At 43.8% G+C, this 21,297-nt stretch overlaps 1 protein-coding gene across 1 annotated transcript; it reads right to left on the bottom strand.

Moving 5' to 3' along the window:
* Window positions 1-7,655: 7,655 nt before the first annotated feature.
* On the bottom strand, window positions 7,656-9,932 carry LOC139321261 (cAMP-dependent protein kinase inhibitor beta-like). The gene is made up of 2 exons (XM_070949924.1): window positions 9,788-9,932; window positions 7,656-7,738 (listed from the first exon to the last, which is right to left on the bottom strand). The coding sequence occupies exons 1-2, from the start codon at window positions 9,930-9,932 to the stop codon at window positions 7,656-7,658; spliced, it is 228 nt and encodes a 75-aa protein (XP_070806025.1).
* Window positions 9,933-21,297: the final 11,365 nt, after the last annotated feature.

The raw sequence follows: 21,297 nt of genomic DNA, 5'->3' as shown, positions 1-21,297 counted from the left end.
GCACACATAAGGCAATATCTTACATTCCACCTCACCTATTGCTCTTTAACAAACCGTATGCTGTTTCCCAGGCAGGCACATTTACTAGCAAAGAGATTGCAGCTGTTATCTCTGCAGATTCATAGACCGGGTTTCTAGACTTAAAGTCAAGCAAAAAAAAAAAAAGGTAATTTTTAGAATAGAACAACAGAGTTGGAAGGGACCTTGGAGGTCTTCTAGTCCAACCCCCTGCTTAGGCAGGAAATCCTACACCACTTCAGACAAATGGTTATCCAACATCTTCTTAAAAACTTCCAGTGTTGAAGCATTCACAACTTCTGGAGGCAAGTTGTTCCACTGATTAATTGTTCTAACTGTCAGGAAATTTCTCCTTCATTCTAGGTTGCTTCTCTCCTTGATTAGTTTCCACCCATTGCTTCTTGTCCTGACCTCAGGTGCTTTGGAGAATAGCTTGACTCCTTCTTCTTTGTGGCAGCCCCTGAGATATTGGAACACTGCTTTCATGTCACCCCTAGTCCTTCTTTTCATTAAACTAGACATACCCAGTTCCTGCAACCGTTCTTCATATGTTTTAGCCTCCAGTCCCCTAATCCTCTTTGTTGATCTTCTCTGCACTCTTTCTAGAGTCTCCACATATTTTTTACATCATGGCGACCAAAACAAAAAAATTTGTGTGCAAGCAACCCTCAGCAATGCTGCTACTGTAAAGCCACCAAAGCTGTGTCACTCAAATTCCTCTTCCCCAAAATGGGATTATAGAAGCTTTGGTTACAATTGCTATCCACTGGCCACTTCAGTAACAATAGTCCAGAAAGTTTAAGGCCACCTTACCATTTGCACTTAACTAGAATGACAGCTTTTTCCTGCTACATCCTTGTGTCATGGCCTTCACCTTATCCCCAGCCTAGGAATTTGATACACTTAAGTCACTCAAGGTATCAGTCGAAAAACCAGGAAACGGTGAGTTCTAGTCCTGTTTTAGGCATAAAAGTCAGATGGGTGACTTTGGGGTAGTCACTCTCAGCCAGGGGTGGGATGCTACGGGTTCGGCCAGGTTTGGGAGAACCCATAGTTAACATTATGGCCGGTTCAGAGAACCTCCAAATCCCACTCCTGGCTGGCCCCTCCCACCCACCCCGCCTTGCTCTTCCCACCCCTCCCAGGAGTCTCCCTGCGGCCCATTTTGGATGCGAGGTAAGTGCAGGGCCCATGTGGAGGCTCAGGGAGGGGGAAAAATGGGCCTCCCAGAAGTTCTGGAAAAGCCTCCGGAGCCTGGGGGAGGCAGTTTTCACCCTCCCAGAGGCTCGAGGAAAGCCTCCAGAGCCTGGGGAAGGGGAAAAGCACCCCCCCACCGCCGTGGTGCAGGAGGCCGACTGGGCCAAATCCACCATGGCCACGCCCACCCAGCAACTGGACAGAGAACCCATTGTTGAAATTTTTGAAGCCCACCCCTGCTCTCAGCCCAGACCTCCTCACAGGGTAGGTTGTCATGGGGGGAGGGAAATAAAAAGAGGAAGGAGTATTAGGTATATTTGCTGCCTTCTGCTATTCATAAAAATAATACAGGCAGGATATAAATAAATAAGTCACCCTTAGCTATATCGATGTCACAGTAGCTCCTCCCACATCCTAACGACCCTTATTCCAAGGGCAGCCACAAATGTGGGTCAAAAACCAATTAGGCTTGGTTACCCTTTTACCTGAAAGGGAACTCAGGTGATTGTCTTGACTCAAAACAGTAGCCATGGAGACAGAATAAACAACAAGAAATGGTTATGCTGGTCTAATTTTCTGCTGGTTCAAGGATAAATAGAGAGCACTGAAGCTCAATGGAGGGGAAAAACCTCTAAGAGATTTGCTTAAAGAGGTTGGAGGGAGAGGAAAACGTGTGCTAGACATTTTGGCTTAATTTGTTGTGCAGTTACAGTCAGCAAATGAGCTCATACTTTGCACTAGGCCATATTGACCTGGTATTCACATAATATCCTTCATTATTAATTACAGTCTTGGCTTAGTATGTTGGGTAAACCTAGATTATGCTGCATACAAAACATAAGAATATGGTTTAGTGTGTGACCTGAACCCAGTCCCCTTTATCTAATGCAGGTGTGTCAAACTCAAGACCCGGGGGCCAGATCCGGCCCATGGGGTGCTTAGATCTGGCCCACGGGGCTACCCTGGAAAAAGCAAAGGACTGGCCCATGGTGCCTCTGCCACTGAAAATGGAGCTGGGGAGGGCCACACACAGTCCTCCCCAGCTCCGTTTTCTCTGGCAGAGGGTTGCAGGAGGCAATTGCAGCCAAAAATGGAGCTCGGGAGCCCATTTAACTGGCAGAGCGCTTCAGCCACCACAGGCGCCTCCAACATGAGTGACGTCAAACTGGCCACACACACCCGGTTCACCCCCCACCCCCCCACCGAGGTCAAACACAACCCTGATACGGCCCTCAATGAAATCGAGTTTGACATCCCTGATCTAATGGAATGAAATTTTATTAAACAGGATACAAGCGTACGTTAACCAGAAATTAGGGGAATTGGCAGTTCACCCATGTCTGAAAATTAACAGTCTTAAGTGATGGCACAGAGTAAAGTCAATATTAAATACAGCATCCAAAATAGTAAAAATCTAAACATTTTCTTTTTCTGTCAAGAAAAGTAAAGCAAGATTTTTAATGTCAAAGTCATCGGAAAGTATTTGAGGAGCAGCACCACCTATTGGTTAGGTTGCGTTATCATATTTCTGTACTCAGCTGTTTGGAAGGAAAAAAAAAATTAAACTCTTAGATCAGGGATGGAGAATCTATGACATGCGTGTCAAAGGTGACATGCCACAATATTTTGAGCGCGTGTCAGCATTCACCAACAACTTACAGCAACTGTTCCTGAAAGCACACCCTGTTCTCGTGTGTTTCATTCATTCATTCATTCATTCATTCATTCATTCTCCATGACTGCCCATCTCGGTCAATGACGCTTTTTCAGAGGCGCCACAAAAATTGGATGTTCTTTCTTGTGGCCTCCAGAAATCGTGCAGCCTGCAGCGCCTCCAAAAATCATGAGGAAATGGGGACGTACTTTGGGGTGATTTTCTGAGGCTGCAGTTGCCTGGAAGAGCATTCGCTGAAGCCCCTTCAAGAATGAAGGCCTTGTGCGACCCAGAGCCACCTCAGATAAGCTGCTGAGGCCCATCAACAGAAGGAGAAACTGCCTGAAGGGAAGTGGCACATGGCAAATCCTGGGGAGCGCTGGGGGCAATTGCCCCATTTCCCAAAGCTCGCACACTTGGGAAACGGCATGGAGTGGCCTCTTTGAATGGCAGCTGTGGCGTTAAGGCTGAAATTGAGGCCTAGCTTTTACCTCAGGCCCAGGATTGGCACTGCCACTAAGTGCCACTGTTCAAGGTGACCTATTTGGGTGGGGTGAGGGGAGAAGATAGAGAATTGTTTCTCTTTTTTCAGGGCCACTATTAATTTTATTATATTTATTTGTAAAAGGTAAAGGTAAAGGTTCTCCTCGCACATGTGTGCTAGTCGTTCCCGACTCTAGGGGGCGGTGCTCATCTTCAAAGTCAAAGAGCCAGCGGTGTCTGAAGACATCTCCGTGGTCATGTGGCCGACATGACTCAACGCCAAAAGCGCACGGAACGCTGTTACCTTCCCACCAAAGGTGGTCCCTATTTTTCTATTTACACTTTGTACGTGCTTTCGAACTGCTAGGTTGGCAGAAGATATTTTTAATATTTATAAGATAAATATGTATTTGTATCCAGCCGTTATTATTTTTACTATAACTCAAGGCAGCGAACCTATCCAACACAACTTCCTTCTCCTTTTTTTCTGACAACAACTTGTGAGGTGGGTTGATCTGAGAGAGAGAGAGAGAGAGTGACTGGCCCAAAGTTACCCATCTGGCTTTTGTGGCAAAGGCAGGACTTGAACTCATGGTCCCTCACTTTCTATTTTGGGGCCTTCACCACTGGACCAAATTGGATCTATGACACACCTGCAGAGTCCGATAAGGCATTTTTCAAAGGTTTGGCATGCTCAGGCCAAAAGGTTGGCCATTTACTACACTAGGTTCTGCTTTTCCAACATGACTTCCCCAGCTGGGGATTCCTGGAGGTTTTTTTAAAAATCCAATATATCTGAACAGGGGCAGATACATATTACATAACATATTTTAAGACACCTCCCTCCAAGTTAAATATATAAGGAGCCTTGGTGGCGCAGCAGACTAAACTACTGCTGTTAAAGTAGCACTTAGCTGCCAGCTGCCTGCAATTATTGCGAGTTCAATTCTCACCAGGCTCAAGGTTGACTCAGCCTTCCATGCTTTCGAAGTAGTTAAAATGAGGACCCGGATTATGGGGGCAATAAAATGACTTTGTATAAAAAAGAACACCACTCAGGGGGGGCCAAAAAACCCTACTAAGCAGGTATATACAAAAGTATGAAGGCTATTGCTTAATGCATTGTAAGCCGCCCTGAGTCTCTGGAGAAGGGCGGCATATAAATCAAACTAATAAATAAATAAATAAATAAATAAATAAATAAATAAATAAATAAATAAATAAATAACAAACAAACGAATAAATCCAAAAGAAAAAAAAATTGCTGCAGAAAATCCCTCAGGAAACAGTTGCTGCAGAAAATTGCTCAGATTGAGCCAAGCAACACTTCACCCTGAATTTGCAGTAAATGTAACAGTAACAGAGTTGGATGGGACCTTGAAGGTCATCTAGTCCAACCCCCTGCTCATGCAGGAGACTAGGGATTCAAACTGCTGACCTTTCTGATTGACAAGCTCAGTGTCTTAGCCACTGAGCCACCTAGTCGGGCAACTTCAGGTACTTCCAACGATGAAAAGCTATGCAAAAACACGAGATCTTGACTTATACGAAAGATTCATATTGGAACTGAGACAGGAAAAGCAAATGGTGTCTCAATGGTAAAAATTTAATGAGTTTTGCACAAACAGATCCTCACTAGACATAGTTTTTCACTCGAGAAAAATGGGCAAATATGCATTTCCCCTCCTCCCCAAAAAGTTACGTTGAATTTTTGAACAGAGTTGACTTTTTCAGGATTTTTTCCCCCCTGCGTTTATTTTCTGTTATGAATGGAACCTATTAAATATATCCTGCCTTAATGTGATTATTATAAATGCCACTTTCTTTAGAGACAACAGCTATAAAATAAATTGGGACTATACAATCTATGTGCTTCGTTTATCTTCAACTTCTGAAAACGTTTTGCACCCGCTCATCAGTTCAATTGTTTCTGAATGATTTTTTTTTTAAACCTATGTTCACACACAAACGATCAATATTATTTGAGGTCCTTCTGGGATAATTGCTTGCTTGCTTGCTTATGTGCCATCAAGTTGGTGTCAACTTTTAGTAACCACAATTGGGACCAGAATTTCTGGTTGCTAAGCACCCAAATTTTGATCCTAGGACTGTGTTGATGCTGTGAGAGTTGTAAGTGCAAGGACTGGTTGTAACTTTAGGTAGATTTTCTCCTTTATGATCTGTCCCCAACTGGCTTCTTCAGATCTTTCAATAGCGCACCTCTAATTTTTTGGAGAAGGGGTATTAATTTGTTTGGGAGCATTACTGGATATTACAGACCATTTTTAATCCTGCTTCTGCTTATTGGAGAGGAAGCCATTCAGTCATTTGGGACTAGAAGCCTCAATAGATAAAGGTAAAGGTTCCCCTTGCACATATGTGCTAGTTGTTCCAGACTCTAGGAGGCAGTGATCATCTCCCTTTAAAAGCCGAAGAGCCAGCGCTGTCCAAAGACATCTCCGTGGTCATGTGGCCGGCATGACTAAACGCCAAAGGCGCACGAAATGCTGTTCCCTTCCCACCAAAGGTGGTCCCTATTTTTCTACTGGCATTTTTTACCTGCTTTCGAACTGCTAGGTTGGCAGAAGCTGGGACAAGTAATGGGAGCTCACCCCATTACGCGGCACTAGGGATTCGAACTGCTGAACTGCCGATCTTTCGATTGACAAGCTCAGTGTCTTATCCACTGAGCCACCGTGTCCAATTGAAGCCTCAATAAATAAATATAAAAAATAAATAGCAAGGGTTGGGTTTCATTATGTGTCTTTTTTGATTGATTGATTTTTGAATCTGAGCGACCACATGGATAGCTTCCTTCCATGTTGGTCTATCCCTAACGTGGTCTTTCAGGTCTTCCGATGGTGCTTGGTTTTTAGCAAAAGCTATTTTATCCACATGTGTCCTTCCTTACTGATTTCTAAAAAATAGAAACCCAGAACAGGGCCACAAAAAGCAAGACAGAAGATCTTTCTTCTCCATCTATTAACCGAAAACTTTGTTCTTCAAGAAGGACCATTTGGAATTCCACTTCAAGGGCACTTCATCCAAAGTATGAAAGTCAATCTTCTACTTCTAGTGAGAACTAAGGGATCTCTAAAACGACTATAAATGGTTTGTCCAATCGTTATGTACTGACCTGAAAATCTCATAGGTAAGGCCAACCACCTTTGGTAATAAACAGCCCAGGGGTGAAATCCAGCAGGTTCTGACAGGTTCTGGAGAACTGGTAGCGGAAATTTTGAGTAGTTCGGAAAACCGGCAAATACCACCTCTGGCTGGCCCCAGAGTAGGGTGGGAATGGAGAATTTGCAATATCCTTCCCCCAGGAGTGGGGAGGGAATGGGGATTTTGCAGTATCCTTCCCCTGGAGAGGGGTGGGAATGGAGATTTTGCAGTATCCTTCCCCTGCCATGCCCACCAAGCCACGCCCACAGAACCGGTAGTAAACAAATTTGGATTTCACCACTGAAACAGCCATATTGATTTCTTGTACGTGAGATGCTTTTCATCTTATTCCACAAGCCAGGACACTTTCCAAAATAGGCAGATTACTTTGGAAAGAGCTTCCGCCTTGAGAGGAATTCAACCAGGGCAGAAGAGAAGGAGCTGACCTCTCACCTGAAACGTTGCCTCTAAAATATTTTGTAGAGAGGATGGTAGACCTGGCGGTGAAACCAACACACAATCTCCCAAAAAAAAGGAAGGCTTTGCTTCCAAACATCACAGCAACAGATGCATACTGTGAAAAATACACATTGTTAAAAAAAAATAACAACACCTCATGGATCTTTGAATAACATTTTGGACCCACAAATATATGGCAGATGCACAGTTAAGGATGATATTCAGTGGAACAGCCTTTGTTTTGCATGTAGCTGGTTCCCATGCCAAGTTCTGGGCATCTTCAGATGAGCTTCAACAAGGCCCTTGGCTGAAGCTCTGGGAACCTGCAGCTTTCAACCAAGACAATCCTGAATTGGATGACTCCAAAGTAACTTGACGGGTCTTTTCTGTTCATGGCTGCTCTCTGCACCAGAGCTGTGGAAACAAACTTAACTCTGTAACAACCCCTTCCATTCTGTCTTGCAGTTCTTCAAGTGCCCTCTGAAGAAGGAGTCCCTAAAGGTCCCACTCAGGTGTTTATAAAATGTGTGGTTGCTTGTTTTTCCCATCCTCCTGTGTCTCTCCTTCATGCCACGGGATGTTAAGACAAGTTTCGCCAGGTAGCCCCAGCAAACTCCAGGCAAATGTCTTTGGATGTTAGGAAGCTTCTCCTTCTTCAGTTGACTTCCAGGAGGAAGGGTTAAGAGGTATCTTTCAACTCTGGACTTTGGGGTGCTGGTGGAGGCACCTCTGTGGCTGGTGACTGCATTTCTTGTGATCTGTCTGGGGAAAGGAAAGCAGAGAAATATAAAGAAAGTATTTGTCAGTGGTGACTAGAAAATGAGACAACCGATGAGATCCACGCATTGTGCTAAGCCATGTCTTGTTTAATTGTGATTTATTGACAAATAAATTGTGAAGTTGTGAAGTTCTCACAAAGCACTCTGCCATGGAGCCCTTGGCCATAAATCTCAGCTTTGTTAGTCCTAAATATGGGATGGCACAGGGCAAATCAGCTACTGCTTTCTCCTTACAAAAGGGAATCCATACCCACAGAAGACCATATTCAGTCCTTCATAAAGTTCTTCATAACCATCTCTTTACTAAGTTTCACAGCCACAAATAAGTTAAAGTGTCAATCCTGAAGCTGACCTGACCACTTTAGTGTTGTCACACTGGAGCTGAGGGATAGGGAGGGGGGATTTGAGATAGAGGTGATTCTGTAGCCAAAACAAAATATTTTCTCTTGGGAACCAAGGACATTCTCACAGTTGGTCAGAGGAAGGCGGAGTGATGCTATCCGGTCACCAGACCGCACCGTGATTGGACCATGTGACTGTTTGTTTTGAGAAGGTAGAAAAGCATTTACTTTTAATTAGGTGAAAACCGTGGGAGTTTCCAGAGTCGTTTTTCACCAGATCTCTGCCAATATGATATTTCCAAAAAAGCTGTTCTTTGAGGAATCTGCTGGCCTTGGAGTTTTGCTTGTTATGGATGTATTACTTGGAACCCTGACATACAGCTGGATAAATGTTCAGCTGTCATTGCCAGCCATGGGAGGCAGAGAGTGGTTTTGTAGCAAGCCAGCTAAAGCCAGCAAGCCATTGATGTTCAGAGATGACTCTTCCATGTGACCCACAACTCTAGTTGGGAAGTATTCTTTTCTCAAATAATTACTTTCAAGCCAGAATACTTTAGCCTGCTTTAGCCTGCCTCAGCAACATGCTGGTAATGAGCTGGAGACCCTTGTATGGGGATGTATCCCTGCACTGACAGCAACTAGAGTTCAATGCTGGTTTCGGAACAGGGGAGCACAGTGAGCAAACCTAGAGAAGCCAACATTGTATGGATCACTGCATTCTGCACTAGTTGTAGCTTCTGGGTGGTTAGAAGGGGGCATCCTAGGGGTGAAATGCTACCGGTTCGCTCTGGTTCAGGCGAACTGGTAGTGATAAAAACTACTGGTTTGCACGAACTGGTAGTAAAAAATAAAATCTACCGATTTGGTCAAACCGGTAGTTAGCTACCAGTTCAGTCAAACCAGTAGTTAAAAAAAGCTACGATCCGACAATCACCTGTACCACGCGGTTTAGCTTTTCCTGCTTTCTAGTGAAGCTAAACCGCGCACCACAGCTGATTCCCTATCTCACTGTTCTACTTATCTTCCCAAGCCTCCTTTTGGTGTGTGCTGTGCGTGTTCATATATGCAGTATGCACCAAAAGGAGGCTTGGGAAGGTAAGTAGAACAGCGAGGGGGGGATCAGCTGCGGCATGCAGTTTACAGTAGCTTTGCTAGAAAGCAGGAAATCCTGCTTTCTAGCAAAGCCAAACACGCAATACAGGTGATCGTCTGATCATAGCTTTTTTTAACTACTGGTTTGACTGAACTGGTAGCTAACTACCGGTTTGATCGAATCAGTAGCTTTTATTTTTTACTACCAGTTCGCCCAAACCAGTAATTTTGATCACTACCAGTTCGTCTGAACTGGAGCGAGGTGATGGTCAGATTGTAGCTTTTTTAAACTACTGGTTTGACTGAACCGGTAGCTTTTTAAATGCACAGCGTGCATTTGGTATGCAACGTGTGTTTGGGGCGCTCTCAGCACTCATGCGTGGCCAGCGAACTGGTAGCAAACCAGTTCAGATTTCACCACTGGGACATCCCCATGCAGAGCGCATAGCAATTATCCAAACAGGAAGTGATCAAGGCATGAATGGCCATGAGCAAACCCTTCTGATCCAGGACAAAGGTACATGAAGAAAGAAGGAACTATTCCATTGGCAAAGAGCTCCAACCATACAAGAAATGAGGCAAATAAGGAGGATGTCTACCTGAGGTAATAGACATTTCTGCCAGTTTCAGGGGCAAGTCGGTGGGGCTGACACCAGCTGGTGAACCCAGGATATCCGGCAAGGCGTTTCTTCGGCCAGTGCGCCCTGATGATGCAAAATCCAGCACGGGCTCCACCTCAGTCATACTTCCCCTGAAATGACACCAGAAACGCTAGATTGGCCAACCATCTCAACTAAAGTAGATGGAAATTTTTCCCCTTCAAACAAGCTTCCGTTCAGCCAAATCATACACGTCCGGAATGTGCCCATTAGAGTTGGTCAGCTTTTGTGAAAGGTACAGTTTCTCCTAAATTAATTTGTAGTTTGTTCAGTTTTGGCTTAGCATGTTTTATTAAGTCAGCCGACGTTAATTTAGTTCAAAAGCCAGGACAGTAGAAAGCTTTTCTTCATTTATTGACATTTATTGGGAAAGGTATTTGATCAGATTGAATCAACATTCTGATATCGATTGATGATTTGGTTTATTTAATAATAAAAAAAAAGACTTATGAAGAGGGTTGATAGGAACTGAATTAATTTTATGAATGAAGCTGGCTATTTTATTTGGATTGGACCCGGCTTCGGCATCCCTGTAGTGAAACTTGATAAGCAAACTGTGACTTCTTATAATATATGCTTGCCTCCCCATGTTTCTCCTTGCCCTTAGTTCTGGGCAACTCTGGATTTTAATGAAAACAAGATCTTTCTATTCTGGAACCTATCCATCCATGATCTAACTAACCTCTTTCTTTTCTTCTAATGGCAGCAACATCCCTGAATACAATTGAAAAACACCCAGTCTTCTGAATCCACTTGATGTGGTGAAACTAGGAGTCAATAATATCTGGAGACCCAAGAGTTTCTCAACCTTTATGTAGATCAGGTTATCCAACCTAGAAAACTTTGAGGTGTGGCTTCAATTTCTAAAATTCTTGACAATGGCCATGCTGGCTGGGGGGGATTCTAGGAGTTGAAATCCACACATCACAGAGTGGGCCAGGTTGGGGGAACTTTGATCTAGATCAGTGTTTCTCAACCTTGGAAGCTTGAAGATGGGTGGACTTCAACTCCCAGAATCCCCCAGCCAGCGCTGCTGGCTGGGGGATTCTGGGAGTTGAAGTCCACCCATCTTCAAGCTTCCAAGGTTGAGAAACACTGATCTAGATGATGAAGGCATAGATAGACCCAGACAATGATACAGAATGGGAGCTTTTTGTGATACAGTCGTATTAACTATGTCTCTTGGTGTGCGCACGCATCTGTGTGGATGCATGCTGGCATCCTTATTGCTATTCCCAGACTAGATAATTGGGGTAGTCAGCTGAAGGGAAAACCTTGAAGGATCGCTCTTGCCAGCTGCTGCCACCCACCACTTCAAAGAAGATCCTGCTCAGCTGTTCTTTCCCCAGACAGTCTTACAGATGCTCGCCCCCCACCTCTCTTCTCTAGGCACTTCACCATCTGCTTTTGACATGCTGTTAAAGCCCTGCTAGCAGCTGTAGTCTCCAAACTCATGTTCTAAGGGAAGTTGCCTTTTTCCCTTGATGAAGGAAGTGTACCTGTAACATGTGCATGAAATGTGACTGTGTCACAGGAGGGCAAAACTGATAGATTAATGGCTACTGGTGACTTTGACTTTTCTGAGATTTTCCAGCCCGGCGTCCATGTCAAAAGTTAATATTCACTTTCTCAATATATAGTTATTTTTAATAAATCTTTTTTTAAAATCAAAACTATTTGAGATCCCAGCCAAAGCTCACATCAGCATTTTGGTTTACCCAGGTAGCTCTTAAGTTCTCATATTTGAACAGGGCCTGCTTCTGCTGGGGTTTCTTTCAGATCCTTGCACTTATAGAAGTTACCAGTTAAGAAAATACTCCTGACTTCATCCAACAATCTGAGCACTGAGAGAAATAGAAGTGAATGTTTGTAGCTCAGGATTGAATACATCTAGAGTAACGTTTTGCTCACCACACTGTAAAAAAGATGTTGAAACTCTAGAAAAAGTGCAGAGAAGAGCAACAAAAATGATTAGTGGACTGGAGACTAAAACATATGAAGAACAGTTACATGAATACAACATAAGAATGTTGTCAGGTTTTTTCCTCTCTTCCAGGCCATAGGGTTTTCTCCCCATACTTCAGATCACCCTAATTGGCTTTTTCTGAACTTATTCTGATTTCTCTACATCCTTTACAGTGAGTGAAGAAGACAGCTGAGATGAAGATGTATTGATAGACCTTTCACATGACATGGTGTCAATGGAAAGAAGTCACACTTTTGGTGAAATGTTGTGAAATGTTGACTAATCACAAGCCCTATAGGTCTTCTTCACTTCAGAAGAGTCAAACAGCAAGAAACATGATATATAGACCAAACATAAGGGAAGGGACTCCCAGGACATAAGTAGGGGAATAAATGGCTGGCATCACATTTTATATTAAGCAATAATGTTTGCTTTTAACCTTGTTTTGCTGAAAAAGGAACTTGATTTGCATGTAATACTAAAGCATGAAAGCCTATTTGGAGTAGCGGTTGAGACACCAGATTAGGAGACCATGAGTTCTAGTTCCACCTTAGATATGAAAGCCAGCTGGATGACCTTGAGCCAGTCACTTTCTCTCAGCCCTAAGAAGGAAGCAGCGGCAAATTATTTCTGAAAAATCTTGCCAAGAAAACTGCATGGACTAGTCCAGACAGTCACCGGGAATTAAAAACTGACTTGAAGGCACAACCTCCACCCCCTCCCTACCCCCTCCCTCAAACTCCTAAAACAAGGGTATCAAACTCAATTTCTTTGAGGGCCACATCAATGGGGGGGAGGGTAGGTGTGGCCAAGGTGGGCGTGGCCAGCTCCACGTCACTCGTGTCAGGCGCACCTGTTGTACCCCTAGCGCTCTGCCAGTAAAAACGGGTTGCCAAAGTCTGTTTTCGTTGGCAAAGGTATCATGGACCAATCCTTTGCTGTTTCCAGGGTGGCCCTGCAGGCCAGATTTAAGCAACCTGTGAGCCAAATCCAGCTCCCGGGCCCTGAGTTTGACACCCCTGCCCTAAAATATAATCTATGGTCCCAAGCCACTATAGCTGGCTTAACCCAACAAGCTAAGACAAAGATAAAAGAAAACTCAGAGTCACATAAGGCTACATGCAATCTGTCAACTCAATCACTGTTTTGTGTGTTTTCCTTCTTGAAAGCTTAGGGGCCAGGTGATCCCTTGTTATCCCAGATGCTGTAGCCACCCGATTTCTTATATCAGCAAGGAGCTGAGCCAAGTAGCTTTTGCATTTACAAGTTCTTTCAGAGCACTATTCAATGTGCCAATTCTTCTTTATGAAACTGTACATCCTTTGTCAGCAAGAGGAGTGAGAAATCACTTCTTTCCATACAGGAAAAAGTGTCTTCAAATTGAGCTTAACTCTTGTTGATTTTTAACAGGGACATGGTGGCTCAGTGGTTAAGATGCTGAGCTTGTCAATCAAAAGGTCGGCAGTTCAGAGGTTCGAATCCCTAGTGCCGCATAACGGGGAGAGCTCCCATTACTTGTCCCAGCTTCTACCAACCTAGCAGTTCGAAAGCACGTAAAAAATGCAAGTAGAAAAATAGGGACCGCCTTTGGTGGGAAGGTAGCAGCGTTCTGTGCGCCTTTGGTGTTTAATCATGCTGGTCACATGACCTCAGAGACGTCTTCAGACAGCACTGGCTCTTCAGCTTTGAAATGGAGATGAGCACCGCCCCCTAGAGTCTGGAACGACTAGCACATATGTGCGAAGGGAACCTTTACCTTTACCTTACCTTGTTGATTTACTTGGGTACATTGTGCAGCTTTCTTAGCAACGTTACAAAAGTGGCTTGTCAGTCTCTTCTTTCAGGATATTCTTCCCTCGCCCCCAACTATCCAATCTAATCTACACTTGAGGGATTTCCTAGTGGTCTCTTCTTCAAATATTTCCCCAGACAAATATTAACCAGGTCCAATCCATTCTGTTTTCTAAAAAAGCCAAAGTCAATTAGGTATTGCTATCTTCCTATGCTGTATAGGCCCTTTTAGCCAAAGCTGGTAGAGGAACAGACAGATCACACCCCTTTCTATGTCAGTCAGCACCCTGGTTATGGACCTCAGTCCTGGAAGAAAATTACCTTGGAAGATGTCATTTTAGCTCATTTTTGGTTTAAGGTTTAAGAGGGCTGCAAAAATTGGTGGCGTTTTCCTACTTTAGTGCCAGCAATCAAAATTGGGTTGGGATGCTGTTTCCATCTTTCTCTTTTTAATTTGACTTTTCTAACAAGGACAACAAAATAAAAAAAAAAGGGAGGAGAAGTGATGGGAAATGCAAAAGGGCACAAAGGGAAAGGCGACATCATCTGGCACGCTTGTAAACTTCTGTGAACAAAGCAGGATATTTCATTTTTATTAGCTATTGTTTGAGTCTGCTGTCTGAACCAGCCCTCAACTGATTGATTTTAAAGTTGTATATTGATATAAGGTCCTTGGGGTGGGAGTGGGGGGCAGCAAAATGCTTACAGTTCATGCGAACAGACTTTAAAAAAAAATCATACCTCACCTGCATATTAAAAACTAATCTGCCAGAGGTGAAACCTATTACCTATGACCTGGGCAGCACCTTCATATTTTGGGATTATGCAATTCAGTTGGCAGGCTTTAATACCAGGAAGTTTAGGAGCAGGAGAACGAGCAAATTCCTTTGCAGAAGGTGAGACTTGGATATGTCAGCACCATTCTAAGGATTGCAATTGAAGCTTCCCTCCAGATCCAGAGCAGAAAAGCTGGAAAAATGAGAGGAAGAAATTGGAAGTGCTTAAATAGGGCACGAGTGGGTGGAAGGTGGATTTCTGACATCCACATTTATAGTAAGAAAGGAGCTGGCTGTCGGATCATTTGAGCCCTGTAAGAGGCTGGTTGTTGGTAAAAGAACAAGAGACTATGGTTGAGATCACACAACACCCTTAGCCAAGAATTAATGAGCTTACTCCAATGTGTAAATCCACCCTGCATGGTGTATGCATGTGAAACAATTGGGATTTAAAGGAGAAGTTTTTTGTGGGTTGGCTGCATTATCTTTTTTACATATTGTCACAAAGTATCCTGGACTTAATATAGTCAAATTCTGCTACCTGACTAATTTTTGGTGCTTGCACAATGGTCTTCTCTTTCTCCATATGCTCTGACTTCCCAACCTCTGGTTAACTTCAAGCACCCAAATGCATAAAAGCCCACTGAAGTGAAACCAAAGCATCTGCAGGCAGGGGCACATTTTTCACATCAACCCATCCAAGGTACCTGCAATGGTCAGCCAAGCAAATCTCAGCCTTGCTTAGGCTGATGCTCTTAATCCATCCTCATGGCGCTAGAAATGGTTAGCCTTTAAAGGGGAGGTGGGTGTCGCAAGAACCCTTCTGTAGCAGCAACAGATGAGCATTGCTAATCCAAACTCCCCACCACGCCCAAACCCTCCAACCCCACCTTCTCATCCTTGAGAAGAGGTTTCAAGGCTTTCCCTGCTTCCCGTTGGGAATTGCAACATGCTTGCTTGGAATCTTTGCAGAATGCTCATTAAACCTAATGCACCCAGAGAATGGGAACAGCTGGAGAGTCAAATGCTGCGTTGTGGAAAGTTTCATCACCTTGTGCTTACAACACACCCATGCTCTTCCAGAGGAGCCTTCCCTATTCTTCCCCACCTTGCCTCATCATCTCCTTTTGTTCTTCAAACCTTAAGGAAGCGAGCATCCTAACCAAGGGGCTTATCAACAGATTGGTTCCTCTGTGCATCCAGCCAACCAGAGGAATCATGTTGACCGGTTACCTGTAACCTACCCTCCTGCCCTAGTCCACCCTCCCTCCCTCCCTCCCTTCCTATCTGGAAACTGCAACCCCTCCTCCTTTTACTCCAACGAAAGGAAGGAGCAAGCAAGCTGACATACTTACCAAGGGAGTTGTGGAAAAATAGAAGGGCTGATCTCCAAGGAGGACTGTCAGGCAAGGTCGGGGAGCAGAAGAAACAAAACCGTTCAGTCATGGAATCTGCCTCGAAGCATGTTGCACCCGCTGTTCCTAATCCGTCTCCATGGTCTCCTGGAGCATCCCTCTTCCTCAATTTGCAAGATGCTTTTGGGTATCAGCAGACCGTGAGTCGCTTGCCTGGAACGCCTGCCGGATCTACCAATTGCTTCGAAGGGGGTGCAGGAGGTAGACTCGCATGCATTGGGTGGCTCTCCTTGGCCAGGTAAGCTGGCGTAGCCCCCTCTGCTTTTTCCGTCTCTCCTAATTCAAAGGAAGAAAGCTTAAATTCCTTGTTTCCCATCAGCCTTGCATAAATCTCCCCCCCCATTTCTCCTCTCTTGGCTTCCTCCTGCCCTGCCTCTCAGTTGGCACAACTCTGGGAGTCTGCCTCTGCTACACATGGTTGTTTTCAGCTGCTGGGGAGGGGAGGGGGTTTGATAGATTCGCCTCCCTGCTGAGCAAGGCTGTGTTTAGTTCGCTTCTCTCCCCAGCATTCCCACGCCCTGCTTTCCCCCCACTGTCATTTCTGAGCAACAGGTTATTGATTTAAAAAAAAATTTTTTTGCACATCCCTGTTCTTTTTACACAGGCACCCCACCGCAGCTGTAGGATGGCCCCATGGCCTCTCCAGAATTGCTCTAGGGTGGAGCAGAAAGAAATATTTCTTAAGGGAGAAAGGCAATCAATTTCCTGGAAGGATACCAGTGGGCTTTCCAGGTTCCAAGGTTTAATCTTTGCATTCCGGTTTCGAGAACTGTCCTTGCTAAGCTTTAAACAAAGGAAAACACATAACGAGAAGTGGGGAATGAAAAGGAACATGGATTGGCCTTGAAGTGAATGGATTCTAAGAGAGGCAGTCTGACTGGGCTCTTAAATTAGACGCTAAATCAAAAGGACAGATAGGCTGGCTACCAGTCTAACTTCATTCTTCAGAGTTAGAGGAATGGGTGACAATCCAATCCAAGAAAAAAGCCACCTGGATTTATTTATTTATTTTTACAAGGAGGTTTTGGCTGTAAAGTGAGGGAATCCCAAGCAGTATATATTCAATAAAATGGCATTCCTGATAGTTCTCTTTAAGGGAAGGATTTGCTTCTTACACCTTCTTGGTAATCTGGTCTTCAGGAATGAAGCGAAAGTACATTTAGAGAGACAGGAAATGGAAAGCTGCTCTTGATACTGTATGGAATGCCTGGGTTTGCACAATATGTTAAGGCTGGGTTGTTTATCGCATTAAATGTAGTTTTTAAAAACCACTGGTTTCTGACCTAATCCACAACAACTCTGCAGGCCTCCCAAACCCTCTGCGCATCCCATGTTTGCGAAAAATGGGCTTGTTTTTGGCAAAAACTGGGCGCGCGGGGTGGGGTTTCGGAAGGCCAAAAATGGCTGTATTTGGTGTATAAGTCGCACCAACATTTCCACCCTCTTTTAGGGGGCAAAAAAGTGCGTCTTATACTCCAAAAAGTACGGTATCTACATTGCATGAAAGGAAAAAGGCCCTGGTGATACAATCACACTGACCATTTGGTAAAGCTAGCTATTGCTATGATGGGACTGTCCAAGGTCCTGAAGGAAAACTTTAACCTTGAGAAGAAGGGCAGGCAGTCTCAAAATTTTCTGGATGACAGCTTCCCACAATTCTTTGCCTTTGGCCCTTCTAGCTGTGGCTGATGAGAGCTGAAATATCTGCATTTCTCAGTTCACACATGATGCTATATTGTCACATCGTTTGCTTGGTTTTGGCGTAGCAACTTGTGTGAATCCAGCTTTGTGATTTGTAAAGTGTGGTTTATAGATCACAATAGTTTATTCAACAAATGAAGACTAAACTCAGCTATAGACAAGCAGTATGTGCAAATCTAACAAAATTTCCCAGGTGTGGTCTCTTCCTGATATTGGGGGGGAAGGGAGACTGTAATATGCAAAATTTGCAGCCAGCAGAAACATCTGGATGAATGTTTAGATAGATAGATAGATAGATAGATAGATAGATAGATAGATAGATAGATAGAGGAAGAGAGGGAGAGAGAGGGAGGGGGAGAGAGGGGAGAGAGAGGGGGAAAGAGGAGAGAGAGAATGAATTATTGGTCAAGTGTAATTGGACACACAAGGAATTTGTTTTCAGTGCTTAAGCTCTCAGTGTACATATTAGGAACAAGTAATAAATCATAATCATAAAAATACATTCATCATAAATCATAAGATACAACACTTAGTGGTAGTCATAGGATACTAAATAAGCAATCAGCATAAATCATTCTAGGATATTAAATAAAACAATATATATCGTAAGATACAAGCAACAAAGTTATAGTCATAAGATAAGGAAATAGGTAATAGGAAAGATGAGAAGAATAATAGTAATACAGCTGTTCTAGGTAGTTTGACAGTGTTGTGGGAATTAGTTGTTCAGCAGAGTGATGGCATGCGGAAAAAATGTCCTTGTGTCTAGTTCTTTTAGTGTGCAATGCCCTATAGTGTTGTCTTGAGGGAAGAAGTTGAAACAGTTTATGTCCAGGATGTGAGGGGTCTGTAGCAGTGTTGGATTCCAATTTTTTTTACTACTGGTTCGGTGGGTGTGGCTTGGTGGGCATGGCATGGCATGGTGGGTGTGGCATGGTGGGTGTGACAGGGGAAGGATACTGTAAAATCTCCATTCCGTCCCCAATCCAAGGGAAGGTTACTGCAAAATCCTCATTTCCTCCTGATCAGCTGGGACTTGGGAGGCAGAGAATAGATGGGGGTGGGGTCAGTCAGAATTTTTACTACTGGTTCTCTGAACTACTCAAAGATACCCAGATACCGCTGAAGAAGTCTGATGTATACCATATTCAAGACACAAAAGTATCAGTGCACAAGTATTGAGTAATATTGAAGGTTATCACACTTTTCAGCTATTGGCTTCTTAAAATCCTGGTAGTTTTTAGTAAAATGTAAAAGCTACTTTTTTGTTCTTGGCCTTTCTGGGTATTTTTACCCATGGATTCACACTATTTATAAATAGTTCTCCCAGTGAGAAAGGCTATCCTGTTATTATTTCCAAAAATGTGAGCATTAAATGTTTAAACCTGTTTAAAAATCTTTTTTAAAACCCTAACTTCAAAAGGAGCCTGATAGCATCTTTCCAGACATTTTATTAAGAGGGATAAGCTTTGGGGACTGTGACTTTTAATGGAATTTGTTAATCTGAAAAGAAGCTTCCAGACTCATGATTTTTTTTTTGGCTACTATAGTCTTACACAACTCTCCTCCAGCAATATTTTAAAAAACTCCTTGTAGGGTTTAAGAAAAAGTGACAGTTTAAAAAGTGGTTTTCTTAAAGTCAGCAGTTCTTCCCCCCCTCACCAAATCTACATTGGTCCAAATCTGTTTTTCCGATTAGCCATGCATTCTGCAAGTAATCTTCAATTTATCACCATAGATAGGAATCAGAGGTGGGTTTCAGCAGGTTCTGACCAGTTCTGAAGAACCGGTAGCAGAAATTTTGAGTAATTCGGAGAACTGGTAGTAAAAATTCTGACTGGCCCAGCCCCCATCTATTCTCTGCCTCCCGAGTCCCAGCTGATCAGGAGGAAATGGGGATTTTGCAGTAACCTTCCCCTGGAGTAGGGTGGGAATGGCGATTTTACACTATCCTTCCTCTGCCACGCCCACCAAGCCACACCCACCAAGCCACGCCCACAGAACCGGTAGTAAAAATTTTTGAAACCCACCACTGATAGGAATGGGTCTTTTGTCACTAAGCAATGCAGTTAAGTGAGTTGTGACCAATTTTATGACTTTTTTGGCCACGGTTATTAAGCAAATCACAGAATCATTAAGCAAATCTGGTCTCCCCCATTGACTTTGCTCGTGGGAAGTCCCTTGGGAAGGTCACAAATGGAAATCAGGTGACCCTGGGAAGCTGCAACCATTATAAATACATGCCAGTGGCCAAGCACCCAAATCACAATTATGACCTTGGGGACACTGATGGTTGTAAGTGTGAAGACCAGACTTAAGTTCTTTTTTCAGCTCTATTATAACTCTGAATCGGGGTGAAATGCTCCCGGTTCAGACCGGATCGCCCAATCCGGTAGCGATGGCGGTGGGTGATTCGGAGAACCGGTAGCAAAAATCCCTCCCCACCTCCATGCCCAGCTGAGCTGCGCAATCATCAGAGGCTTTTTATTTTATTTTTAAAAGCATTTTTTCTACAACCTCTTCGGCCGAAAAAATGTTTTTAAAAATAAAAACAAAGCCTCTGCCGATCAGGCAAGTCAGCTGGGATCGTCAGAGGCTTTTTTAAAAAAAGAAAAGCCTCTGCTGATCAGGCAAGTCAGCTGGGATCATCAGAGGCTTTTAAAAGCATTTTTTTTACAACCTCTTCAGCCGAAGAGGTTGTAGAAAAAATGGTTTTAAAAGTTAAAAAAAAAAAGTTGGCCACGCCCACTCAGTCATACTAACACCCCCCCCAACAAGCCACACCCACAGAACCGGTAGTAACAAATTTTACATTTCACCACTGCTCTAAATGGTTGTTAAATGAATGACCATAAGTCGAGGACTACCTCATCTTCTCCATGACCCATCCACCCTCATTTTGGAGAAGTCAACCCCACTGCCCAGTTTTCTAATCCCGGTTGCAGTTTTGCCAGGCACAACGTCCTCCTTCACAAACCCAGCTCATTCCGAAGGATTTATTTAAAGCTCTCGGTTATTTTTCATCCCTGACTGCTGTTATATTGACATCCTCTTTAGATACTGTGCTGGCTCCAGGCAACTCACTAACCCCTTTCGTAGGACTCTAAATATAGTCCCAGCAGCTAAGCAGAATTCACTTAGCAGCCTGGCGTATGGGTGGCTGTGTACCAGCAGCTCTGGAACAGATCTTGGGGGCAGTTTGCAAGAGAGAGAAAATAACTTGCCTTTGAGGTTGCTCAACCCCCACCTTCCCTCTGTACCAGCTCTATTCCAAGTTTATTTCTAGTGCAGACTGATTTCAGTTTCAGCAACTCAGGTTGCTCATGAAATCCACGCTTGCTCCCTGCCTCCCCCCCCCCCGCTTTTCCCCCCAGCCTGGCATTTCTTCTTCTTCTTGTATGAATTTTGCTCTTCCTGCTTGAGTCTTCAGTTGCTCATTCTGACTGCAACTGATTTTGCATACTTCTTTGTTGGGTTTAACAGCAAACAGCTTGCAATTAAGTTCACCCAATATGCTAAGAATAATCCTTGCTCTGCAAATCCATACAATGGCTTGTTTCGCGAACTGTACAAATCCCGCCTGCATTATGCCTTTGAACCATAAACGATGTAGCCTTTTTTTTTTAATGCTATATACTATTATGGGGTTTGTTTGGTTTTGGCTCTGTGCTGTATACAAACGGAGCTCCTTTGTTTTGCCAACTGGGTCGAACCATCTGTGTGCATTCGGGACTCGTCCAACAAATTATGTAGCGAACTTTTCCTTTTAGGATGAATGGATAAACGGTTAGAGGGGAAAAA

This window comes from Pituophis catenifer, unplaced genomic scaffold (genome assembly GCF_029215685.1).
Source record: "Pituophis catenifer annectens isolate HBS135680 unplaced genomic scaffold, rPitCat1.0.hap2 SCAF_9, whole genome shotgun sequence".
Lineage (NCBI taxonomy): Eukaryota > Metazoa > Chordata > Lepidosauria > Squamata > Colubridae > Pituophis > Pituophis catenifer.
This window is presented reverse-complemented; position numbering and strand designations above follow the sequence as displayed.